We start from the raw sequence: 26,113 nt of genomic DNA, 5'->3' as shown, positions 1-26,113 counted from the left end.
AAATGCTTTTCACTCTGTGTGACTTTGCTATTCCCTGCTCAGCTCACGGTGAGTTCCTGCTTCTGTCTGTTTCAGGCTTCCCTTACGAGAAGGTGAGAGAGCGCACCCTCTACCTTCAGGTGTTGGACTACGACCGCTTCAGCAGGAATGACCCCATCGGAGAGGTGTCAATCCCCCTGAACAAGGTGGAGCTGGGCCAGATAAAGACCTTCTGGAAGGAGCTCAAGCCCTGCAGTGATGGCAGCGTAAGCGGCGTGCGGATGGCGGTCGGGCCGAAACCCTGACCGATCTGCCCTCTTCTTCCCAGTGTTGTTCATACTTTTTGGGTTAAAACAAATGTGTGACACACTTGTTGACAACTTTCGGCACGTGAGCTTGATTGACGTAATTTCCGGGTGAGCAACGCCGCGGGCGATGCCGGGCTGGTCACTGGACCATCTGCGTTAGAGCAGAAAGGGCAGTGATGTAAGATTACACACCGAGCTAGTGAGTAATCCGGAGTTTGATATTCCCTCATGAAATCTGATATTAGACTGCGTGATTCATACTCCATTGTATTTGTGTGTGTGTGTGTGTGTGTGTGTGTGTCTTTCCCAGGGGAGACGAGGGGACCTGCTGGTGTCCCTCTGCTATAATCCCACTGCCAACACCATCACTGTGAACATCATCAAAGCACGCAATCTCAAAGCCATGGATATCGGGGGCACCTCAGGTAGAGATCCCTCTCCGTTTGCTCAGCCTTGTGTTTTCCTAAACCCCGTCTCGCAGCCTCCAGCTGTTTCGGTGAATTTGGGAGCTCTCCGCTTCACCCTTGACTCCGTCTCCGCGTTCAAACATTCATTGACTGCAGAGAATGGCCGCCGTCCATTGGCGGCGGGGTGACATTACATCAAGCGTCTCTCCATTGACCTCTCTCCTTCCGTGTATCTGTGAGGATCTTTAGCCTCGCAGCCAAATCTGTGTCAGCCCAGTCCGGTCACAGCGTGTTTTCTGCGTATCCAGTCCTGGCTGTGAAAAGCTTTCTGAGGCTCGATTTTTTTTTTTTTTTTTTTTTGGGTGTGTGAAATTACAGCCTCCTGCAGTGGTAGCAGTGGTGTGTGTTAGTTTAACAGAGTATGATAATGCTCCAGAACTGGTAGTACAACTCCCAGTCCCTATTTCCATAAATACCTCCTCATTTGTATGTTTCCCAGCTCAGGGGATAAGTTGACCTTGAGCTCAAACGAGGCGTCTGCTTCCCTGCTGCCTTCCTTGACTTTAACAATTAATAGGGTAATTGCCAGCGTGACCCTAAAACTCGCCCTCCGCGTGCATCCCTGGCGTGAACCGCTGCACTCTGCGTCCGTGCCGCAGATCCCTACGTGAAGGTGTGGCTGATGCACAAGGACAAGCGCGTGGAGAAGAAGAAGACGGTGACGATGAAGCGCTGTCTGAACCCCGTCTTCAACGAGTCCTTCCCCTTCGATGTGCCCGCCCACGTGCTGAGGGAGACCACCATCATCATCACCGTCATGGACAAAGACAGACTCAGCCGCAACGACGTCATCGGCAAGGTAAAGCACGGCGCTGTGCAGATACGCGAGGCCGGCTGTGAAGGAAAGAACGCCTTCAGAAATAGAAGTATTGATATTTTTAAATCACATAACAAATTGAAAAGAGAGAAGGCCAGTATTTGGTGACCTTTCGCCTCCAAGTCAGTATTATTTCTCTTTAGCTGGCTTGAGAATTTATTCCAAACATCCACAGGCCTTGTACGTATACATGCATGATGAAACCCCTCCGTTTCCTCCTGTAACTCCAGAAAGACTCAACCTTAAAACAGACCCTCTGCGGTGGCGGCGCCATCACTTCCAGGAGCTACGGTTCTTGTTTTGTTTGGGTTCGGCGTCCTGATTACTGATTGAACGTGAAAGCCTATCAGAAAGCTTCCAGTATTACCTGATGGAAAACTGTCACTCTTACCCGAGACGCGCCGGGAGGTTTCACATGTGAAGGCGCACTCGTGTGTGTCAGCTGTAAAACCAGCAGATGGTTCACGCAGCTGAGCATAAAAACTGAAAACAGTGTTAACAGCTTGCTCGCTCTGACTAAAGGTACCACAGTCTGCCTCCCAGCACCTTTAACATTCACCAACTTAAACATTAGATTTACTTCATTTAACCGAAGAAAAACCAAAGCGTTAAAAAAAAAAAAAATCCAAAACAATAATTCTCAGTTTTGAAGTCAAGTGATATGCTTGAATATTTCTTGGACACGGTTGAAATCATCCAAACTTTGTGGCTCAAGCCAAGAAATAGCTTTTATTATATAAGGCAACGGTAGAAAATGTGTTTTAAATCCATCAGCGATGCTGCTGGTGAGAGCGGCGAGATCCACCTGCTCGCTTCATTTCACCACTTTCCAGTCGGTTGCCGCTCCGCTGCGGTGACAGCAGCGAGCGGAGCGCCGTCGTGATGGAGGTGTCGCGCGTTCCGCGGCAGTTGTCAGACACATCCAGCGCCTCCGCTTTAGGTAGACCGATCCAGTAGGTAGTTACGGGCTTGTCAACCAGGTCTGTGTGTTGTCATCGTCAAAGCAGAGACAAGAAAAACATGAAAAGAGATAAGCAAGGTGGAGGAACACAGGAGCGGCACGTCTAGTCTTACAGGTGTGTTCGATGTGTGTATTGTTGATCTTTCAAATCCCTGAATGGCAAAAGCTATAACCAGAACTAAATGCTGAAGACACTTTTCCTTATCTGAGATTCGTTTTGAGGGCTGGAACATGATCCTCCGCTGCTATTCTCTCCTCTCCTTTCTCAGATCTACCTATCGTGGAAGAGTGGACCAGCGGAGGTAAAGCACTGGAAGGACATGCTCGCTCGGCCACGCACTAACGTCGCCCAGTGGCACGCTCTGAAGGCCTGATCGCACCACCCAGCTTCCTCCATGGCCCGTTCCGTATCCTCCTCCCCCCCTCCTGCTCCCGCGCCTCCTCCCCCTCCCGTCCTTATGCACAAGACTGACTTGCTGCCAGGCTGCGAAACACGGGTACAATTAGCCATCTGCTCTCTTAAACCTTTAAACTCTTTTCTCCTTTTCCTTTCAAGATCTCAAATCCTCTCCGATTTCTTTTTTTTTTTTTTTTCCCCTCTTCTGTTCCCTCCTCTCATGCAGCGTGTCTTGAGCTCTGTCTCGCCGCGTTGCCAATGGCTCCCCTGTTTCTGACTGTCCGTTTGTCTGTCTGTCCTTATGCACTTTGCCTGTGGAGGTCTGGTAATCAGCCCCAACATCGATTCTTTAGTTTTGTACGACACTGCGGCGCCCGATCCACTCCAGGTGCCCAGTCTTGTGGTATCACAGAAAAAAACCATCCGTGACGACCTGAACTCATTTACTCCCACTGTATGATTACTCCAGGTACACGAGACTAGACTGTATGTACTGTATGTACATATACATATTGATATATTAGGCATTTAGATTGGCAGAACTCCCCGTATACACTCGATTAGTATATGTACCTTCTCCATTGCCTGTCTGTCTGCTTCTCACCCCTCCAGTTTGTCTCCCCGTCCTTGTCATTTGTCTCAAGTGTGCAATATTCTCGTCCTCGTTTTCTGTCTTTTGTCCTTTTTTACTCAAAAGAGGTTTAATGTTCAGCTCAAGTTGTCGAAAGCAATCAATACTTGTTTGTGATGAAACCAGCTGAGCTCAAGATAGAATTATTGATACAGCTGTTTTCTCCCTGCTCTTTTTTTCTTCTCTTTGCTCTTCTTCTTCCTTTTTTTTTTTTTTTTTTCCCTTCTTCCCCCCTCCTCTTCTCTTCCGCTGGCACAATGTGAGTGAATTAACCCTCTTCCTTCTTTTTCTGGGTCTCTCCTTCTTGTCATCTGTGTGCTGTGGGTGCTGTGCTGTAGCTCCAACAAAAAAAAAAAAAAATAGAGATTTAAAGGAAAAAAAAAAAAAAAAAGATAAACTGAACTTTCCAAAGCTGGGAAAGCCGGGACACAATAAACTTATGAAATGGATTGCTCCTAATTTTTCCAGACAGAAAAGCCCTGGCATGGAGAGAGAAAAAAGAAGATGTGAAAAAAAAAAAACAAACCAAACAAGTAAACAAACATTTTCCCCACAAGATACGATGATGTCATTTTTCACAGCATCACCAACCGAGGAAACTAATTTTAAAACCTTCCAACAATGTTAAGATGAGAGTGGAAGCTAAAGGTTTGTGCACATGCATTCCTGCGTGCGCACAAGCCGCTCTCTGTTTATTGATGCTCTGAATTCTCTGTGCTGCCCTGTGCTCTTGTTCTGTGCTAATGGAGGTCAGTTTCGACTGTGCGAGTGCAGCGTTTGTTCTGCCTGCCTGTTTTTGTGCGAGTGTGTGTGTGTGCGGTCACGTGTGTGTGTGTGTGTGTGTGTGTGTGTGTGTGTGTGTTTACAGGAGCAACACAACTCAAACTCGGCAAATATCTTCTTCTCTTTTCTCTTTCTTATCCTGCGCTCTTCTTACTCTTCTTACTGCCATTGTTTCCCCATTCCTCTACTGCCCCGCCCTCCCGACCGAGGGCACGGGGAGGTTCTATCTGCACTTTTTGAAAATGTAATAACAATAATAATGACCATAGTTTTGAGGATGATTACAGTGCCGGTGGAAATCAAGGGAGGAGTACCTGAGAGGGTGAGCCGCCGTTTGGGGCTGGGCGACGTCTGCTCTGTGATTTCAGGGCTTGGAAATGAAGTGGAGGACACTTGAGGATGTGGGGCTCTCATCCTTGTTCTTCATTTGTTTCCTGGATGCGTGTGTGTGTGTGTGATTGCTGTCTGAAATACAGCAGATAAATGCTATCCGCTGCTCTGCGACTCTGCCACGTCGAGCAGCGTCGAGGCCGATGTGCATTTTGGCCTCGGCGCGGAAGAGAGAAGTTGACAGAAACCATGCTCTCTGAGTTCACAGGGACTGTGTATCACAGACAATGGGTGCGATATTAGATGATGGCCCGATCTGCCACCGTGAGATACTGGAGGAGCAGATTAGACATTATCTCTTGGCTGAGTGCTTGAGAGCGTCATAGAGCGGACTGGTAGCTGCCCTGCTTGTCAAGCACATTCGGCTCAGCTTGGAAATTTCTACAACGTAAATAAAACAGTCGTAAGCCCGCCACAGGAAAACCGTCAGCCATTAGACATCCTTACTGTACTGTGGCTGTCTGTCTGTCGCTTAACATTCAGAAAGTCCTGTGAAGCGTAATCCTTTTAGCTGTTCATCATTTTGCATGGCTTCTTGTTTTCTTTTTAAATGAGATTCCACCTGTTAGTGAATAAATATAATCATTTACTTGTGCTTGGTTGAGACTTGACAGCCTCTCTTCACGGGGGATTTGTGGTTCAGTCGAACCGTCGTCCCGTCGAAATGCTTCGGGCGCCGCAGTTGGTTTCGTTTGCTCTTTTATCGTGAAATAATTTGATGGTATCCGGTGCTTTTCCGTGCCTGTTTCGATTTACGCCGAGGATAACCTGATCAACACATGCCGCCGCGGTTTAATCTGCACTGCAGCGCTCCCCTCCCAGTGTCTGTGTACGTAAGCTGGTCCGGGCGGCGGGTTTCGTGCGAGCCTCGGTGCCGGCCGCTGCGATGCGGCGATCCAGTCCAGCGCCCTTCAGAACAATTGGCCAGCTGTGGAACAGGGCCCACTGTTTTGACAGCCACTGCCTGCGGTGTCACAGCACATTACGCTCCCATTAGGTGGTCAAAACGGAGCAATATCTGCTCCTCCGGACCTGGGGGACTCGCTATTTGCTGAAGTAATGCACGCTAAGCTTATTACCAAACGTGGAGCGCTCTCGTTAGCAACCATGTAGACACGTAGAGGAGTGAAAGCCCCTCATTCAAAAATTAGAAATAATCCACAGGAGTCTGTGGAAGCTGTGAAAACCTCACATGCAGGCAGCGAGTCACTGTGCGTTTACCGTTGTCTCCCCTGAAGACTCCATATCGCATAAACAGCGATAAATCGCCATGCTTTCTGGGGTCTGCCGGGCTTAGTCACTGATGACCCTGCAAACTTGGGAACGGTTTTATTTTTAGCAACACGAGCCACAGCGTGAAGCCGCTGATGGTGGAAGGTAGAGCAGAGCTTCAGAGGCTGCAGGATTCAGCTTTGGAGCACTAAGATACACAGACACGCTTCTCACTGGATGGGAATAGAATGCGTACTTGATATTTTGTGCTATGAGTGTTTTTTCATCAAATAATTTGCGGGCGCCGCGTTTGTACGACCATTTGGAGAAAATAGGAGAGGTCACTCAAATAACTGGAGTTGTGAAATGCCAGAAAATAATGCTAATGTTACCTTGGGCTTCACATTCTCACTTTTATCTCTGGATTCGTAAAAACAACAATAACCGGAAGAAAAAAAAAAGTATTACATCCATAAAGTATCTTGCTCTACCTTAATCTAAAAGTCAATAAACAAACCATTTACACTGCTGCAAACTGGGCTTTTGAAACCTTGTCAACTCACAAAATGGAAAATATTTCATGATTTATCATGGATTTATCACAGATTGTTTACAATTCTATTTTTGTTCACTGAGACAAGTATAAAACTAAAAATAAGTATGCCCTCTGAGCTCAAAATCCTTGTGAAATATACACATACCGATGTATTTTGCTTGAGAAGAATGATCTGTGCAGCCAAACAAACAACCTTATGAGCCTTAAGTAGTATATCAGTAGGTAATAAGATTTGTTCAGCCTCCATCTTGGTATTAATGTTAAAATTAAAGTCTGTGAAGTTTAGCAAACGGCAAGAAAAATCTAATTTCTCCTTGTATAATTTATGTGCTTGCATGAGTTATTTACTGTGGAAAGCCCGGCGTATCGCAGCGCCGTATAAATCACCCAGAAATCTGTACAGTCCATGAAATAAGTACATTACGTTCTGGCTGCCAGCGCTGGAGCAGCGACACTATTAAAATGAATTTAAAGCTCAGAGCCAAACAGTTTAAAGGAGAGAGAGAGAGAAAAAAAAAAAAACAATTTCCAAATCCCAGTTTTATTATAACGCCACCTGTCTCGCACCTTCAAACTTGCTGCGTTCTGTCGGCGCCAACATTTCCCGGTGATGACCTTCAACAAGCTGGAGCTCATGAATACAACATGGCAGCCATGCAGATGCTCCCAGTCAAGAGTTCTCCTCTCTTCTCGTCTCCTCTCGGCGTGTCAGCTGTCGCCGCGTTGGGCCTCAGTTCTGCCTGTCTTCATTGCGTTCGCTCCCCGGTGCAGGTGTGGACGATTAGTGCTCGAAGCAACGCTCACAGTTTTACGACAAAATAAGAAATCTAGAAACGTTCATGTTAAGTAAATTGTGCTGAGGTGTTTTATTTCTAGTTTTGTCTGAAGGGCGATTCAATCCAGTTTCCTGTACATTTAATAACAGGACATCTTCATGCTAACGGAAACTCAGAATCAGCAGTGCATTAAACCATGAGCATTAAACTGAGACTTTTGATTTTAGTTCTAACACCAAACATTTGATAATGTGACTTTTAGCTTGGATTGTGATGTTACTGCTCCTTTCATGCGTCTGGCAGCTGGGATAGATATCAGGTGGAAGAGTCTCAATTCATATGAACAAACAAGCATCTGTCTGACTGCTGCTGACAGAGTTCAGAGATATATCATCTGAAATGGGATATTAAATGAACTTTTAACTTGATCCGCCGCAGCGCAGGCTGACGTCAATCTCTCTGTTTGACTGCATTCAGATGCATTTTTTTCCCACTGGGAAGTTAAACCTTTCACCACGTCGCAGCATTCATAAGACGCTAATTTAAAAGATCATTTCTTTGGATTCCGGCAGATGCTTTGCCGCTATGTCTCATAGATAAGATTTTGTTATCAGCTTGGAGAAGCGACATTCATGTTTCATCCTTGAACTCCTGTATAATCTGAGAGGTTTATTCTTGGGCGTGCACCCCCAATTTATCATTGTCACCAGCAGCTCTGCCTCCTGTTTACTTTCTAAATAACTTAAAGTTTTATTGGCTGAAGGGGTCACACCTGATTGCGAGGGGATTAGCGAGATATTCTTCTGATATTCTTTGTCCTTGTCATGATCCCTCTCTCTCTCCTCTGTATTCCTCGGCAGCTGTTTCCTTTAATGGATCAGGCTTTTCTGAAGATGGGCATCTCTGTTGGAAAGCTGCCTACTTTCTGTAGTTTTTGCGATATTAGATTAAGGCTGCTTTCTGTTTAAGGTCTTGGAGAACTTGAGGTGTGTGTGTGTGTGTGGATTAAAATCGGGCTGTGGTAATCTCATCTTGGAGGTGACTGCAGCTGAAGTTTTATTCTGCTGAATCACGCTCTGACGGCTGAAACGAGCCCAGAGGCCGTGGCCGGTCACCTCTGCCGTTCGTCTGGTCGGTGTGTGTGTGTGCGTGTGTGTGTTTGTGTGCGTCTCCTGTCCAGACAGACCTCGCCTCCCCCCGACTCAACTCATCCTCTCAATTGTTTTAAGCATCTGGTGAAAAACCGGTGTGACTTCTCTCAATCAGGGTTCAAGTGAGTGTTATTTGAATAGTGACAAAGTGAATATGAAAAACAATAATGAGTAATAATTTTATTTTTTTTTTCTTTCTTTTTTGTTCACATTTGACTGTTGGTCGGTGTGTATGTGTGTGTGTGTGTGTGCTTGGTGTTCTTGTGTTTTTGGTTTATTTCTTTACGAAAACCGTGAGAAGAATCTCCTTTCTGTTTTTGGAAAACTTTCTGTAAATATCGCTGGTGAAAAATTAACATTTGTTGTACGCCGAGTTTTCATTTGTCACTTGAACTGATGAAGAAAACGGTGATATTCATGAATAACAGTGGTGATGTTGATGACGCTGACGCTGATTTTACCTGCCCTTCTTGAATAAGGGCTTTTGATGTCCGCTGAATTTTTTTGGAGTTGTCGTGTGGTCAGGGCAAGAGAAACAAGGAGAGGGAGTGATACCCGACACATCCCAGGCCCACTGTAGCAACACTGCCACATACCCCCCCCCCTTCCTACCGCCCGCCTACACCTCCAGGAAATTGACTGTGTGATAAATGGTAGCCAGCGTTACTTATGCCATAAAACTTTTTTTTTTGTGTGTGTGTTTGTGTGTGTTTTATTACATGCATCAGAAATCGAATGCTCCCTGGCTGTGTGAAAGACTGTTCACCTCTCTGCGGAGCCGCTCGGCTCCACTCATTTGGCATTACGTCTGCCCCCCCCCTGTCTGCTTATGGGCTTGGGGATTTACTGTAATGCCATTGTGTTAGACGGGATTGGCCCTGTACTGACACTGATGATGCCTTGCTCATTGAATTTGGAGTCATTATTGCTCTGGTGGAGGCCATACATGCGGCCGGGCATGTATGGAGGACCGGGTGGATTCCAAGTCCAGGGACATAAACCATCCGTCTGGCCCTGGATAGGTGATTTGCATGCTTGTGATTCAGCCTCTTATTCCGGGGGGTTAAAGTCGTGATTAAGCACAACCGACTGACGTGAACTCGCTGTATAATGGGCTCAGTCAGATATTTATAAAGAAAACTCCTTCAAGAAAAGCCCAGGATTAAAGCAAAATCCTGATTCTAAACTGCCATATGATGGAGCTAATGAAAAAAAAAATTAATAATTAAAAATATATGGACCTTGAAATGTCTGAAATGTGCCCTGTGCCTTGGTGACAGACATTTATTCAGCCCACTGCGTCTTGATATAGACGAGAAATGGACAGGGCTGCAGTCCAGTTATTTACACCGCAGGTGTCAGTATCGCCCACTTGCCTATTTTCCTCATGCCATAGCCTTATGTATCTGGTCGGGCCTGCGCTCGGTGCAGGGATGGAGATTATCAGTTTCACATTACGTTTAGGACCGTCTCTGCCACAGACGCGATGCGATACAGCAGATTCTCCCAGCAGCCTCCTGCAGGAGGGACGGTGGACGCAGTCCTGCCTTCGTGTTTGTAATGCAATCCTTTAGAGGGACTCCCGCGGGGCATCACAAAGTGCACAGATATGCCAAAAATAAAAATTTCCCTGAAAGCCAGATCATTCAGACTTTGTGTGTTTTTCTTTGCTCGCCAGTTGTAAATAGACTCTGTGATGCAGTTAGAGCGGCCTCTAACACTTGCCATAATGTGGACATGTTTAATCAGGTAGGTAAGAAGCAATACACTGAACTGATCTAACGCCATACTCCGAAATATTACTTACCCAGTGCAATGGAGACCTTCTTTTTTTTTTTTTTTTTTTTTTTTTTTTGCATTGTGGGATGTCAAGGGTAACACTCCTGTTTTCTTCACCTCCTTCTCGACTTGTCGTGGCCCACCTCTTCCACAAAGAGTGCTCTAACTTAAAACACACAATTGTGATGTGTACAATCTAATTTAATGTATTTCTTTATGTATTTTTGCCAACTTTGTATAGTGTATAAATATCTATAAATATATGAAAAATGACAGTACTGTATAGATTTTAGCTGCCTGGTAAGGTTAATAGTATATACTTGGTAGACTAAAAGAAAAAGCGTAGAGCTGTTCAAAAGCCAGTTATTGAGAAAAAAGATGCTTTCTGTAAAACCCGGTGCCACTGGCTATTTTTATATTCTAGGTTTCGTTTCTGGTTTATTTTTTTATTATAGCCAGTGGGATCCAAACTATGTGTTGTTCTTCTTTCCGTCCCGTTCGTTTGTTAATCGGTTCGTTTGTTGTTTTTTTTGTTTTGTTTGTTTTTTTTCTCTTCGACGAGACACAGCGAGGTTCTGGCAGCCAGGAGAGTGCAGTGGAACGCAGACCGGGACCCTGTGCAGTAGTGTGTGTGCGTGTGCGTGTTTCTAGGTGTGTGTCCGTCCATGGTAGTGCTAGTGCTCTCTGTGCAGTGCCTCCCTCCTCCTCCTCCCCCCTCCCCCTCTCTGATGTAGTTTGTCATGTGACGCAGTGTGTGTTAAGGTGCGGGATGACTGTGTTTGCTGAAGCTGGCAGATGCTCTCTCTCTTTCTCTCTCTCTCTCTCTCTCTCTCTCGCTCGCTCAGTTTTCCGTTTCTTCATTACAACGCTTCATTTATACCCTCCACCGAGTATAGATTTCCACTTCCTCCGCCCGATTCTTCATTTTCTCTCCCATTCAGTCTCTTAATGCATACACCAACAGAGTCTAATTTCACAGTAATCCATGCTTCCTCATCCATTCCCAGTTCTTAGCTTATTAGCATCCCTCATCCATCACCGCGCACGCCGCCGGGGAGCACCTTTGCTTCGTCTCCAGAGCTCTGTGGACCAGAGAACGACTTGGCACAAAAAAAACAAAAAAACAAAACAAGAAGGGATCCATGCCGCCCATCTCCTGCCATATCTTTATGCTCATCATCATTTCCTCTCCGAGGAGGAGGAGGAGGCGGAGGAGGAGAAGGGTAGCTGTCAGCTCAGCGCGCAGAATCACAAAGCAGCCATTTTCAAAAGTCAAGCACAGACGTGTGAATCAAATCTATGTTGTGGTGGCTTCACTGCTGCCCGTTTGTAGCAAGAGCAAGTGAATAGCCTTAAAGATCGGACCAACTACATGGAATCGTAGTGGGATATGTGCATTTGTAGTGGATTATTATTACCTCCCCTTTCCCACTCCAGATTTATTACTCGGTATTCCAATGTGTTGCTTGGTTGCTCTGTACATATCTGTGTAGTACTTTTGTTGATGTCCCTGTATTAGTATAGTGACGGGTTCTTACTGGGCGCTCGCCGCGGACGTCCCCTCCCTCCGGGGCCTCGTCTCATTTCCTCAGAAACTTCAAACATTCCATTCCGAATCTCAACATTTCCAGTGGATTAGAGTTCTCGTGGGCCGGGAGTCAGACGGCAGAGGGGCTGAACGTCGTCCCGTTCACGTCCCTCTGAGGACTCCGTGGTCCGCTTGCTTACACGGACCTTCAGATACGCCCCTCTGCTCCTCCGGCCCGCCGCCTTAGCCGGCCTCCGCCTGGGAGTCGGCGGCTCGCCGACTGGTTTCACGAGCCGCTGACCTTCCTTTAAGGGCGAGACTGTTGAAGGAGGTGGGAGAGCCCTGGGAGGACGCAGAGAGGTGTGTCCCCGCGGTCACATCCGGGGTCGGCGAGGGAGGCGAGGGCGTCTCAGGGCGAAGCCCAGTAGCTCTTTGGTTTTGCGTTCCATGTTTTTTTTTCCGCCTCTCCTGTTTTTTGGCCGAGCGGACTGTGATCTTACCGGTTGATTTTCTCGTTCTCCTCCACCCATCAGTGTTACAGAGTGTGTTGGGTGGACGGAGCCTTGGAGCTGAGCTCTGATTTTGTTCCATATTAAAGAATAATTTTTACTACACCTGCGTTCGGAGATTCATTGGCCTCTTTATTGAGTTTCATCTCTTGGGTTCTCTGGGGGAGTCACTGTGTGTCGCTCCACACAACTACATTTCACTTCAGGAAAAAGTACAAGATGTACTCGATCATAATACAAAGTTAAAATTGAGATTTTGACAAGAATTTCTAGTGGTAATTTCAGTTCTTCAAGGCACCAACTTCCATCCTGTTTCTAATGTTTGATGCTCTATCATTCTTATTATCTACTTCCTTTTCAGCCAGATCTCTGGTGTTTTTTTCAAGTAGTTTGCTTCTTTTTAAAGAATGAAAAGCCCTGAAGGACACAGTTATTGTCCCATCTTCTTTCAGTTTTTACTCATTTGATGAAGAAAACATAAACATAGAAAAATATACTATTACACAAGCATTTACAACCAAAACCATGAACAAACAAAACGAAGGTACCTGTAGCCTACAACAAAATCAAAACAGCAACACAATTTCCATGTTCACAGCCTTCTTTTGAGGACTGCTCTACTTTTGCTTGAAACACGCCTGGTGTTCTGACCCCGTAGCTCTCCGGATACTAATTGGGAATCCAAGCCGACTTTTTAAAGAGTACTGATTTGCAGGATAAGTCTACACACTAACCTTTCCTCACCTTTCATCCAACAGACTCGTTAAGCCTCAGTAAAGAGATTTTCCGGATGATAAAAGACTGAGAAACTCTGTGCTTTAACATAAGTTAGAGAACTAGTGCAAGTCAGGATTATACAACCAGTGTCTCTTTGATCCACCATGAAATAGATTAACAGCCAATAAATCAGTAAAGAGGTGTTTTCCATATAGCGCCACCATGGAGTGAAAGATTCATGGTCCTAAATGAAATGAGGCTATTAATGAATGGATTACACAAAATTATGATTCTTTTTTTATTGTCATTATCGTCATGAAAAACAATAAACTTACAGAACTAATGAGACGATCCCACTAGCTTTGACTGTGCAGTTCAGTTAGTGCATGTTAATTATGGTAATACAGGAACATCAGTATTCTTCCTGGGAAAATATAAGTGTGCTGATAAAGCACTGCGACTCCAGAAAACTGCTGCGCAGCAGTATAGTTTTAAACTGTTAAAGATATTGGGTTTTCCAGTTTTTCTTCCAGCTCATTTTGACAGAAAATTTATCAGGTCGACTTGTGTTCTGTTGTCTAACCTGGAACCGTGATCCCATTCAGCCACGGAGACCAGAGTTCAGTCACACGCTCATGTTGTGCAATCAAGTCAGGTCCACAGTTCAAGTTCCAGTTCGAGAAGCCGGATCGGCTCAGATCTGATCTGTCAGCAGGTCGGTCACATTCCTCCAGGCCGGGGAGGCTGGACCTCCACGACTCTCACACTTTGTTTCACACTCGGAAGTAAACTGGACTGAATCTGAGCTGAATTTATAGTTTGTATTGATTTCCGTCACATTCATATTAAAAACCACTGCTGCTCACCAAATTTTTGACGGAAGAGCATTGCGGTCATGTTGACACTGGAAATGTTTAAAATGTGTCAAAATGTAAAAAGTGCCTGTCAACATAAGCAGCAAGATTTTAAAAAAAGATAAATGGTAACATGTCTGAACGTGAGCCGCTCTCATATTTAATGCCACGTGTCTTCGGGTGTCTTTACATGTAAATCAGACACACATGGAGTGTAATCAAACTGTGACATTACTCATTACCAGCTGTAATGACTCCAGTTTAACATGTACCACCGTTTACTGAGAGAGGCAGCAATTTGCAAAGGTTGTTTTTGCCTTCAAGAGCAATTAAAAATGTATAGAGGAAAGCTTCTGCTCTGAGTAACACATTAGTCAGCACTGAGGTAAATGAGTCACATGTTCCAAAAGACCTGTCTTCACACAGGAGGAGGATTTTTTTCATTATTGACTGAGTTGTATGTAGGTACACTCAGTTTTACGAGTGACATTTTTGCTTGTCAGGCCAACAGCTTTATTTCATGTTTAATTCATGTGATGCAAACAGCCTCAAAATGATGGTAAAATGATTATTTTCTATCAGTTTTCACTGAATAGCCTTGTCGGCCTTGCTATACGTCACAATCTATGTCTGCTTTCAGGTCTAAACCGTCGTCTTCTCGTCGCCGCCTGCCTCCGCAGCATTACACGCGTCAAAGCTGCCTAAAATTTCACAAATGGAAAAAGATGACAATGCCACTCAGTCCAAACTGTGCTTGCCAGATTTGCCTATTAAGTAAAGAAGTCAAAAGGGAAAGCGGGGAGGAGATAAGCCTCAGAACAGTGAAGCAGAGAGAGAGCACCTTTGAGACCCGGCGCACAAAGAAGGGTCTTAGCGCCTGGGCTGTCTCTTTATGTCTCCAAACATTAAACCCACGCCGTTCCATGACAGGCAGAGAAACAGGTTATTGAACTGACAGAGAAACCAGTGAGATTCTCCTCCCCGAGCTCCAGACTATCAGGAGCAGAGAGGAGCGCGGTGCCAGCCGAGGCCCCTGCAGACTCGGGGCCGAGCTTTTAGTCCCTCCCTGAACTCAAACAGACGGCTGCAGGCGAGCCAGGCGCATCTCGACGGGAGACCCTCGCTTGCATCACCTCTTATCTATTTTTAGAACCGCTGCATTTTGTCTTCTGAGCCCCGTTGGTCGTCCAGGTCTCGTTATGCCGAGTGCAAACTGTTGCAAAAAAAAAAAAAAAAAAAAAGAAAAGGGTGCAGGAGTGTTTCTGCTTTCTTGCCAGTGCTGTCATCAGTTTGGTGAGCAAGCGTTCAGGATGCATATGAATCTTGCAGATGCAGAATAAACACTCTGCTGTATTGCAGGGAGGAACCAATCTGAGGAGATCTGAGAGTCCCCAGCTTTTTCATTTCAAACAGAGTTAAGCAGATGCTTCCACTGATCAATTCCTCTTCTCTGACTCTCAGCCTGAAGTTGCACTAATAAGGGAAATCATCTGGAGCCGACTGACTGGAATGGAAATAGGCCTCTGGTCTTCTCCAGCTCCATGGATCCCTCTGCTTTCCGAATTAGAAACGCCAATAATGTTCACATTGTGTTTAAAGAGAAAAGAAGCAGGAAATGAGACTGTCAGTTTCAATGATGCAGGCGTCTCCCTGTAGTTATTTTTTTTTTTTTTTGGAGAAGATAATGAACAGTTCCAGCCCTGGCACGACAGCACGTCAAGCGAGAAGGGCTGTGGAACGGCGGCACAAGCAACAGCTTGGTAAAGACAGGCTCCGCCAACTGCCAGCGCCGGGCAGATGGAGGAAGGGAAAGGAGCAAGAAGTGATGTGACAGAGGTGAGGAAGCAGTGTGAGTCCACAGAAATGAGATGGAAAGAGGAGAAATGGGAGGTGAGAATTAAGGGGACGGTGGGGAAATGATCTGGCTTATGCTGGGGTGGATTTAGTGAAGCAAGCAGCCTGTCATGGAAAAAAAAAACCCTGTTAGACTGTAATTCAGAATCCCTTCTAATAATAGAAATAGAAGAAGATCATGCTTGAAGTGTTCAGACTGTACGTGGGATCTGCAGCACAAAGCAGCTATTGTGTGAGATAAAAGGAGAAAAGTGACAATTTTGTTTTTCATTTGTTAAAAAAAATTATCTGTGTGTATCTTTAACCAAAAAATAAAGACTCTTGAGTCCAGCTCAAGATGTGTTTTTAATCCTCAGACCAAACTGAGCCGTGAGATGAGCGTGTGGGAGTGAAGTTGTTGCTCAGACATCTTCTGCAGCTTAACAGTGTCTGATGATAACTCTCTGTCTCAGATGGACATTTTTATCAAGATGTCATGCAAATTTCAAGCCATCCATCATTTTTATATAACCTCGTCTCAGATCGGGGCCAGCGCGAGATCACAATGCCATCCAGTGGACACGTGGAGGAACTGTCAGGGCTGGGAGTCTGGAGACGTAAGAGGGAGTTCACACACAGCCGCACACATGCATCCAAAGTGCAGAAACACATCACAGCCTCCAGCTTCAGCCACTGTCAGTTTATTCAAAACAAACTTGAACAAACCCAACTCAAGAAAGTATAGTTATGATTAAATTAATGACTTACTAATAAATCACAACTCAAAATGGATTCAGAGTTGGTTCAAAAAAAGTAATGAAATGTCATAATTGGGAGATTTAATCTTGTCACAGTACATTTCCTTCTAATTTTACACAGAACAGACTCAAATATTTGCTATTTAACTCCTCAGTTTCAGAAAAATGATCTTCATGCGATTTAATAAATCATTATTTTCAAAATGTGCACTCGCTGTGGAGTTTCAGTCTTTCCTCAGTCGACCTAAAAATCTTACATTAGAAGTCACTGTTTTAGTCGGATGTGAGGAATCCACACATTAAACTTCCTTCCTGTAACTTAGAAATCCTCCTTAAAGTCCGCTGGTGCGGATAAAATGTTTATTATGTAGGTAGAGGCATCCTGGGCCTTCTCCTTCTCTCTCTGCGCCCATTATCTTCACTGCGTTTGCTTGATTGTATGGAAACACTGTTAAAACTCCGCTTTATAATGCTTTGAAATGCACACAGGCCTCAGGTCGTCTGGCGAGTTTGTGGGGCTGCGGAGAACAATAAGATTGTGAGTCACAGATCTCCAGGTATTACTTGTGTGCAGCAGCCTGTGTTTGGTGTTATTACAGCCTGCAGAAAATGACCGGGATGCTGTGTGAATGACAACAAAAGCAGACTGAACATTATTCACCGCTGCAGCATTAACCCCCAAAACACAACTCCGTCTGTGTTTACACATGTATAATCTCAAGGCTTTTAAGCAAGATTTACATTCTTTTGTTTTCTTTTAACCTTAAGGACAGCCTGAGCAAACAATATATGCACAGAAATGAGTATGATATGAATGCCACAGCAAACGCTTTTAAAGCCTCGGTAACAGGACATGCGTTCCAACTGTTTCACTCCTGAACTTGATTACTGCCTTTGTGTTGAATCTTCTGCCAGCTGAAACCTGTTTACCTTCACAGCCTACACAAGTCAGACAGGAGAACAAACAACCTGCGGCTACAGCCGCGTCCGGGGAGTAATCTTCCCTCTTTGGTGGCAATTTCCTTCCTGGGGTCATTTCTATTCATGATAAATATAAAACATTCATTCCTTCACCTCGGGAAAGTGCTTACTCTGAACTTCTCTTTTCTCACACACACAGCATTGTGTTACTTTCTTTATATTCATATTTATAGTCTTTATATTTCATTTTAGCCGTCCAGCCCTGTTAGGACAGAACTGATCACCCCTGGGTGCAACTACAGAGACAACTCAACATATTGGCTTTATTTCTCTTTTCTATATTAAAAGTTGTGCTTTCAAAGAAAAGTACAAATCTTGGCTGAGAATGTCCAATTATGCAGATTTGATTTCCGTGACAGGTGCAGCGGGAAAATCAGTGAGACGCCAGTCAAACGCGGTTTGTTCGCTCCTGCAGAGAACTGAAAGAGCTCATCAGCCAAAATGATTGAAGTCACCTGCGTGGATTTAAAATGAGCCTCCTCCTCGCATACAGAAAACGTACATTTCACAGCTGGCGCGTCGAACTTTAGCAGCAGGAAAGTCACACATGAGATTAAAAACACTCGCAGTGACTCAGGCAGTGGTGGAAGCTGCTACTGTAAACCTCAAACTGGAACAGACATTTACTTTTAACAAAACCACAAAGAACTGATGGTGAGTATTCTTCAAAAGTGTTGCTGTGTTGACACAGTGATGTTTTTACACTAAAAGTATTTTCTGATTTCTCACATGCTTACATTTAATTAAAATGTTAAGGATGTGTGTTTGATTTGGGGCATTTTTGCTTTCACTTGTATGGAACATTGAAAAACAGTACATACTGATTACTTTTATTGACAGAAAAGAAAAATGAAAGAATTTGAGGGTGCAGTCTGGACTGAGGGACGGCCTTACACAGTGTGAATGGAAATGTTTTTATTTTTCTAGTAAGCATCTCTTCTCTCCACTGGGAGCTGCACTAACACTGAGATCCAGAGCTGAACGGCAGACGGAAACGCTCGCAGACCCAGAGATCACTGACGCAGCAGTGAAGGTTATTGGGATCGGAACAACTTTAGCATCAGGGCCTTGCATGAGAATGAGTCTGTGTCAACATACGTGCTCCGGGCTGCAGAAATGACCGGAGAAAAATGACAAAACTCTTTCCAACATGTTTAACATGATGAGGAGGACCAGACACACTGTGGTAGAAGAGGACTCATGCCAACGCAGCAGCTGTCTGATTGTATGCTGTCTGTATCGGTTTGACCTTCGATTAAACATTTGTTTCAAAGTCAGCCCCAAAGCATCATCGTTAGTGTTTGTATTCAGTCGTGTTTCGTTTCAACAGCTTTCACTGATTTGCAGGTTCACCCTCATCAGACTGAAAGCTGTCTGCAGGTGGAGTCATTCACCCCCACTTCCTTCATGCTGTCAAAATATTTGAGCCGTGAGTAAAAGCGTGAGTGGCTGCTCCTCCGGGTTGGAGGGCAGTGAGTCACGCCGGCACTGAGCTGCCATTCTTGTCGAAGACTCGGGACTCGCACGAGGTGCCGTCGCTCCTTTTGACCCATGCAGTTTAGTACCGAACCCCGAACAGATTTTCACTGTGATAATCCTGCAACATTAACGTTAACATCATTCTGTGTGATCTTCCAGAGCGCCCGCCTGACTCCACCTCACATTAAAAGCAGAGCATTAAGCGGAAGCACGGTCGGAGGAACGACTGAATATTCTTATAGCTTTAAAAGTTCAGTTTACAGCTGTGATCGGAGGAGATTGGTATTGTTTTAGTCATGTTTTGGGGAGCATGCAGGGTACACTCATAGTGCTTCAGTCAGCAAAGCATTTCCTGATGCACCCTCTGATCTGATCAGGAGCGAGCATGTTCGATACTTTCGACGGTGGTCAAACTCCAGCAACACGTGTAGCAAATCCAATCAGGCCACGCATAACACAAATGATAAATCTATATATAAGACAAAGTTAGACTTTGTCCTCCTTTATTGACATGCACGTTAGAGGAGCAGAAAATTTAAATCCTGATTCCCCTCCGACAGTGGAGCAACACAGTGACAGCATGTTAAAGTCAGTTTAACAAGGAAAGCATTGAACGTTAATCTTAAATGAATCAAACTAAGTCTGTTTTTTTAAGCTCCTCTCAGTACTTTCTTTATTGATAATGTAGTTTTGATGGAATAAAAACAGACTGATCATATCATTTGAAGCATATTTTCAATGCTTTATCCACTCGTTTTGTGCTGTTTCGCAACAGCCGATTGTGTTTGTTGTGCGAGCTGAAAAAGCAGCCTGCCAGGCAGCTGTGTGAAGTGAATTCAGTCAAATCCAAAGATAGACTGCGAGAGATGATGCATATCGTCTCTGACCCCCTCCCTGCCACTGACCTACAGAGAATGAGAAGAGTGTAAACTAATGAGCAAAATAATTACACTCGGTCAGAGTGAGAGGCTGATTCCCGTGGACGTCTGCGGCGTGTCAAACTGTTCTACCACCCACAGCTCTGGGATGGGCAGCAGGGCCGAGGAGGAGGAGGAGGAGGAGGAGGAGGAGGAGGAGGAGGGCAGCTGATTTTCCATTGGGTGTCTTACACTGCAGTTAAAACAGTTCGGCGGTGGTGAACCGACCGTGGGCCCACAAACCACACAGGTTCTGCAATTACAGTCCGTACTGTCAAAACAAACGATGAACCTCACCAAAGATCAGCAGAGCTTGTCGGTGTCAGCAGAGTAGATAATACATCATCTGTAATTAGCTCTCTAGATATACGCAACAGTAAAACTTTTGCCCCATTTCCAGAGAGGCTCCTGAGGATGTAATTTAACTGCCCTGGCTTTGCGGTACAGCAGTTTCAACTCTCACCTCATGGAGGGCTTTCTGAGTGGAAGTTGCATGTTCTCCCTCCGCGCATATGACCTTTATATGAGCCCTCTGCATATCACCCACAGTTCCAAATGCAAGCATTGGAAGAATTTGTTTATTTGGAATTGTCTGTGAGTGTGAGTGAGTGTGCAGGGTTGTCTCTCTGTGTTTGGAGTGGTGACCAGTCCAGGGCGCAACCTCCCTTTAAACCAGCTGGTCAGTGTCAGCCAGAAAAACAGCTCAATTTTAGCATGTTAAAAGTATCACTGTGAGCATGCTGACCCTCTGGATTAGTCTGAAGCGTCCATAAAAATAAGAACAATTGGACAAAATTTCAATAAAAGTTGGAAAAACTAGTGATTGAACACGTGATTTATTGAATACTTCTGTCAGTGAAGTTTAAACGCTATAGTTCACTCATAATAAGTTTGAGTCAGTTCTGCAACTGGTCGCCCCGGCGTGCAGCCACCCGAGCGCAGGCATTAATATTTCAGCGACGGGATGAATATTTCACTCTTTCAATGAGATGTGAGAAAAAGATACGTGGGGGGAAAGAAGATTTGGTTACACACAAGCCCCGCATGAATAATGAGTGCAGAGATGAGAGGAGTACAAGGGCCTGGTCTGCCTCACGTTCGAGACGGAGACAGAAAAAGGTGTAGTTACTGACAAAAAGGAGTATGCAGAGGTCATGGTGGACCCGGTTCTCTGACCTGCAGGAGCCTGCAGATTTGAATGTAAAAATGTTGAGCCTGATTTCTTTCACTCTCTTCTTTTTTTTTATTTGAATGAGTCTATTTAATGCTTGGAGACTCTGGGTGGACTTACCTTTTATGGTGAGGCATCACAGCTCTTCAGCCCCGATATTCCCCGCTTGTCTTTTGCTCCTGCTTGGCTCAGACTGTTACAAGACTGCCGGGAGGTTTGTATTTAACATGTCATAAATATTTTGTGGATCTAAATTCAATACACCCATCTACATGTGCTCATGGCCTTGGTTTGATTAAAAAAAAAAAAAACACACACACACACAAAACAGAAACCAATAGCAGTGGAAACACAAGTTTCCAGTCAAGTAAACAGTAACTTTTATTAATAAATAAGACATAGTTTCCCCAGAAATGAGTGTCACTGATATAATAGGCTTGATTAATTTGTTAATGGAAAGCTTTGTGGACAGGGTACACTGAGTTCAACACTACTCGTACATGTTGTACACAAACCCACACAGTCCATCTGAGTCCTGCTCTGATCTCGGCCTGTTCACAGCTGACTGAGATGTCACAGGTGTTATAATGCCCGCGCTCGTCTATTTTCACAGTTAACAACAGATTAGCAGCTCAGCGAAAAGAGTCGGCTCTGTCAGCTTCTTTGAAAAAGAGAAACAAAACGAAACAAAACTCAAATCTAACTTGAATTTCCCAGCATCCACCTGCCAGCAGATCATGTGGATCACTGAGGGGACGTTCAGGCCCTTTCACCCTGCGTCCCCAAGTCTCCCAGCTCCTCCCTGTCCTCATACTCATAGTCCATCTGCGAAACCTCATACTCCAGATCTTCTCCCTCATATTCAAACACCTCGCCCTCGCATATCAGCTCCTCCGTCTCGTATTCGACCCCCTCTTCCTCATATTCCAGCTCGGCTCCATCATAGTCTGTGACGGGCGGCTCCACGGCCCCGCCCTCGTCCTCATCCTCCCGCACCAGAGGCTCCTCCTCTTTGACCTCCGTGTCGTCCGTGGTCACTCCGTTTGCTGCTTGCTTGGAGTTGGAGCCGCTGTTCTTCAGGATGCCGTGAATGACCGGCTCCTCTCCCGCCAAAGCCAGCTCCTCCGCCTCTTTCTCCGCGGCCTTTCTCAGTCTCTCTTTCCTGGCCTCGCGCGCCTCCAGGAACTCTGCCGCCCCTTCCCCGACCACCAGCACCTCCTCGCCCACTTTAGGAGGCTCCTCAACTGGGTTGTGGTCATAGGAGAACAGACGAAGCGCCTTGAGGCGCTTCAGGCTGGGGAACTCTGATATCTTGTTGCGGTCCAGATCTAAAATCTCCAATGACTCCATGCGCAGCAGGACTTTGGGGAAGGTGCTGAAGCGGTTCCCGTAGAGCCACAGTCCTCTCAGAGCCTCCATGCGCCAGAGGTCAGGGGGCAGCGTCTTCAGCCGGTTGTCCCCAATCTGCAGGGACTTGAGGTGGGGCAGGTCGTACAGCTCCCGCGGAAACCTCTGGAAGTAGTTGCTCTCGATCCACAGGCAGCGCAGACTCTGCAGGTTCCTCAGCTCGGGCGGGAGGCTCATCAGCCGGTTGCTTCCCAGGTACAGGCGGGTGAGGTTGGTGAGCTGACAGACGGCCGGCGGCACGTCTTCCATTTTGTTGAAGTCGAGGGCGAGGGTCCGCAGACCCTGCAGCTCGGCGACGGCGTCTGGCAGCGTGCGCAGGCTGTTCCCGCAAACATACAGCTTCTCCAGATGCATCAGTCCACAGACACGAGCGGGCAAGCGCTTAAACTTGCGGTAACTCAAGTCCAACACGGGATCCCCGCTTTCCAGCAACTCCTCCACCCCCAGTGGAAGCTCTTCCTCTACTTCCTGCTCGACTTCCTTCTTCGTCTCTTGCACTTCTTCTGGATCCTCGCCGTCCTTGCCCTCGCCTTCCTCCCCTTCGTCTCCCTCTCCCTTCCTAGAAGAGTTGCCCATGAAGCAGCCCGCAGCCTCTGACTCCGGCTTGAGTCAGGACAGAGTCATTTGATGAGGCAGTGTCTGTGACAAGTTAACCCCGAGCCCGGGAGCCGCGGTTGTTTCGTGGTTCAACCCACTGGCTGCGGAGAGCACCATGATCAATGCACAGTCCAGCAGCCACGCAGCAGCGCTCCGTCAAGTGTCTCTGCTTCCCTTCATCTGCACAAGCCTGAGTGGGGAAAGTCTAACCAGCTGTGGAGTAATAGTAATGATAGTAGTAGTAGTAATAGTAATAGTAGTAATAATAATAGTAATAATAATAATAATAGACTTGCTGTGAGTCAAAGTACAGCTTAATTTTGAGCTGAAATGTAATTGTTGCTATGCTTACCCTCTCTAACTTCCTCCAAAAAAAAAAAAAAATAAAAAAAAGATACGTAACTTTGGGAGCACCTGCCACGTGATCCGTTTACTTTATAGAGAAAAAGTTAAAGTCAGTTTACCGCCACTCTTCCTGTCGGGTGTTCAGGTTCGAGCCCAGCAGTGCGCGCGCGGCTCGATGTGACCTGGCCGGCGGCAGAATGAAAAAAAAAAAAAAAGAAAGAAAGAAAAAAAAAACAGTTAATGGAAGTGTGTCCACGAGTTAATGCAGCTGCTCCCCTTTAAAACCAGAGTTAAAATCCACGAGGGAGAGAAGGTGGAAAGTGCAGCGGTGCTGCTCATGTTGGCCGCTTGTCTCCATCAGGATGAAGGTTTACTGCCTCCCTCTGAAACCGGAACACACAGGGGCATCACATCACATGGTGGCCCGTGTGTGTGTGTGTGTGTGAAATTATTTTAAAAAGTGATGATGAACACTTTGAGTTTAGGTTTTTTTTTTGTTTTGTTTGTTTTTTGCCTAAAGCTAAAATAAACTAAACTTGAGATGAGATACACATAGCTGCTATTTCTGTTTATTGAGAGTAATTAAGAACAATATAATATGACGTTAATTACAGACACACAAAGCTTCAAAACTTGGCGTTTTAGTAATAATTCAGATGAAAATAATGATAAAATGCAGACAGAAAACCATGCAAAGCTATCTAAAAGTCTAATTTGTGTGCTAGTTGCAAAGTTAATAAGAAATTGCTATAAAATTCCTCAGGGTCTGACCATAATCTATTTTATATTGAAAATACAAGGCATCTAACATTCTTTCTACATTTATTGTTGGGGTGAGACAAACTGTCCCTTGCAGCATCAGTTATCATGAGATCATGAGAGATCCTTTCTTTCTAGCAAATCTCACCCTGTCATAACATCTCTGATTGGTAATTTCCTTTAGTAAAGCTCTGAACACTTCCTCCATAAAATCTTAACACCAATAAAAGAGCAATAATCATTATTTGATCTAGAAGCGTCTTTAGTGCACATCAGTATCAGTAATTCAGACAAGCGCCTCACCAAATGTTTACAGGTCCATTTAAATAGAGTGAGATGACAGCTTAATATGATTGATCGTAACTGATGATTTATGGTATGAATGTGAAATTAAAATTAGCAAACAACAAACTTTTAGTCATCAAATAAAATGCATGCAAATAGAAAAGACATCATTAACAGCCCTGGAGTGCAGCTGAAAAGTTCAGAGCCTCCAAAAATGGAAACAGTCAATAAACAGTATTTCAGAGTTTTGTCTGGGTAACCCTATGTAAGCCATTCTTCCCCAGAGATTATCAAACACATGTGAAGATTAAACAGGTTGTCTGATTGACAGCGTGTTTTTCTGGTTGTGATACTGGAGAAACGCCGGCAAAAGCTGCTGGGGTCAGATGTGCAGCTCTTCTGTCAGCCTGATGAGCTGTGGCAGAAGAAGAGGACAAACAGGGAGGCAGGCGGCCCGCTGCTTGAGGATAATCCTGTCTGATATGCTGAGGACCAAAAGAGCTGATTTGCAAATTTCTGCATCGCATTGAAATGACCCTGAAATGACACAGTGCACAATCAGAAGGAGACAGACGCGCGGACGGTGACCCCGGGCGGAGATGGGATGTGACTGCAGAGGTGACTCTGTTGAATGCAAATTAAGCAATGCATGACACAGCCAGCACGTGCAGCATACATACAAACAAAAAGTTAAAACAATAACATGCACATATTTTCACTGATGGTCAGTTTATAACTACAGTTAGCAATATTTGCATTTCATCCCACATCAAGTACAAGTCAATAATAAGTCGTATTAAAATTTCTCAGGGAGAGTAAAACTGTTGCATTATCTCATATATTTCTGGATGAAGACAGAAGATGTGGGGATTGGCTGCTGTGCTTTGTATTTCCGGGGTTACATGAGGACAAAGAGGTTTTTTCATACAGTGATAACATTTGCACCATCTGCTGGTCAAAGTGGGAACTGCAACAGCCAGGGTCTCTGAGTGCAGAGGGTTTATCAGGGAGGTCCTGACTGGAGGGGGCAGTCTTCGATAACAGGCTTCCTGCAGAGCTTCAGGATCACACACTCATGTCGTTTGTCAATGGTGTAATTGCTCATTTAAATTTAATCGCCTGACAAACTGTCTCATTGCATCTCTGCATCTGCCTGCAGTCCAACATGTTTAGGTAACGATAATGTGACTTGAATAAGACTTTGATGAATTAATCCTAAAGCATATTGGAGAAGGAAGACAGTGGAGCACAAGTGCTTGTTCCTGTAGATACTCCTGCAGTAAATTTCAAATAAAAACTGAAAAGGAAATGGGGGGGGGGGGGGGGGGGGGGGGGGTCAGTTTCTGAAAACATCTGACTGATAGTTTTAGCACTGTCACACCAGAAGGAGTGTTGCTGTTGTGGATATCCTGATGGACCTGATTCAAGAGGTCATCACATCTGTGCTGATATTTAGTACAACTGAATGACCTCGGGAGTGCAAGGCCGTGGGAAGTATGAGTGGTGCAACAGCGCTCCAGCCAGAGGGTAAAGGACCAGCACATCTAAGTCAGTGTTTCCACCACTGCAAACGAAAAAACATAGTGACAGAAAAACCTCTAGCTTAATTCTAGCTATGGAACCATTTTTGTAATAGTAATGTCAGCATCCATTGTGTAATTCAGGTTTTCTAATGCATGGACTCTGTGCTGTAGGTTATGGATTATCATCTGATATAGGCTGTGGGTTAGTTATTTGCCATTATTTATCTGAATCTCATCATCTAC

The 26,113-nt window shown here is 45.2% G+C and overlaps 2 protein-coding genes across 4 annotated transcripts in view; one reads left to right on the top strand and one right to left on the bottom strand.

The window, feature by feature from the left end:
- Positions 1-3,951, top strand: part of syt7a (synaptotagmin VIIa) — a 78,468-nt gene extending 74,517 nt beyond the window's left edge. For all 3 annotated transcript variants that reach the window (XM_030095738.1, XM_030095737.1, XM_030095736.1), the window contains 4 exons: positions 76-245; positions 598-712; positions 1,354-1,553; positions 2,802-3,951. In XM_030095738.1, coding sequence (XP_029951598.1) covers positions 76-245; positions 598-712; positions 1,354-1,553; positions 2,802-2,906 — 590 coding nt within the window. In that variant the 3' untranslated portion in view covers positions 2,907-3,951. The remainder of the gene's footprint in view (positions 1-75; positions 246-597; positions 713-1,353; positions 1,554-2,801) is intronic.
- Positions 3,952-21,713: 17,762 nt separating this feature from the next.
- On the bottom strand, positions 21,714-23,058 carry lrrc10b (leucine rich repeat containing 10B). Its single transcript, XM_030095911.1, has one exon. The coding sequence runs from the start codon at positions 22,935-22,937 to the stop codon at positions 21,714-21,716; it is 1,224 nt and encodes a 407-aa protein (XP_029951771.1). The 5' UTR covers positions 22,938-23,058.
- Between the last annotated feature and the right edge of the window lie 3,055 nt (positions 23,059-26,113).

Source organism: Salarias fasciatus, chromosome 7, assembly GCF_902148845.1.
Source record: "Salarias fasciatus chromosome 7, fSalaFa1.1, whole genome shotgun sequence".
NCBI lineage: Eukaryota > Metazoa > Chordata > Actinopteri > Blenniiformes > Blenniidae > Salarias > Salarias fasciatus.
This window is presented reverse-complemented; position numbering and strand designations above follow the sequence as displayed.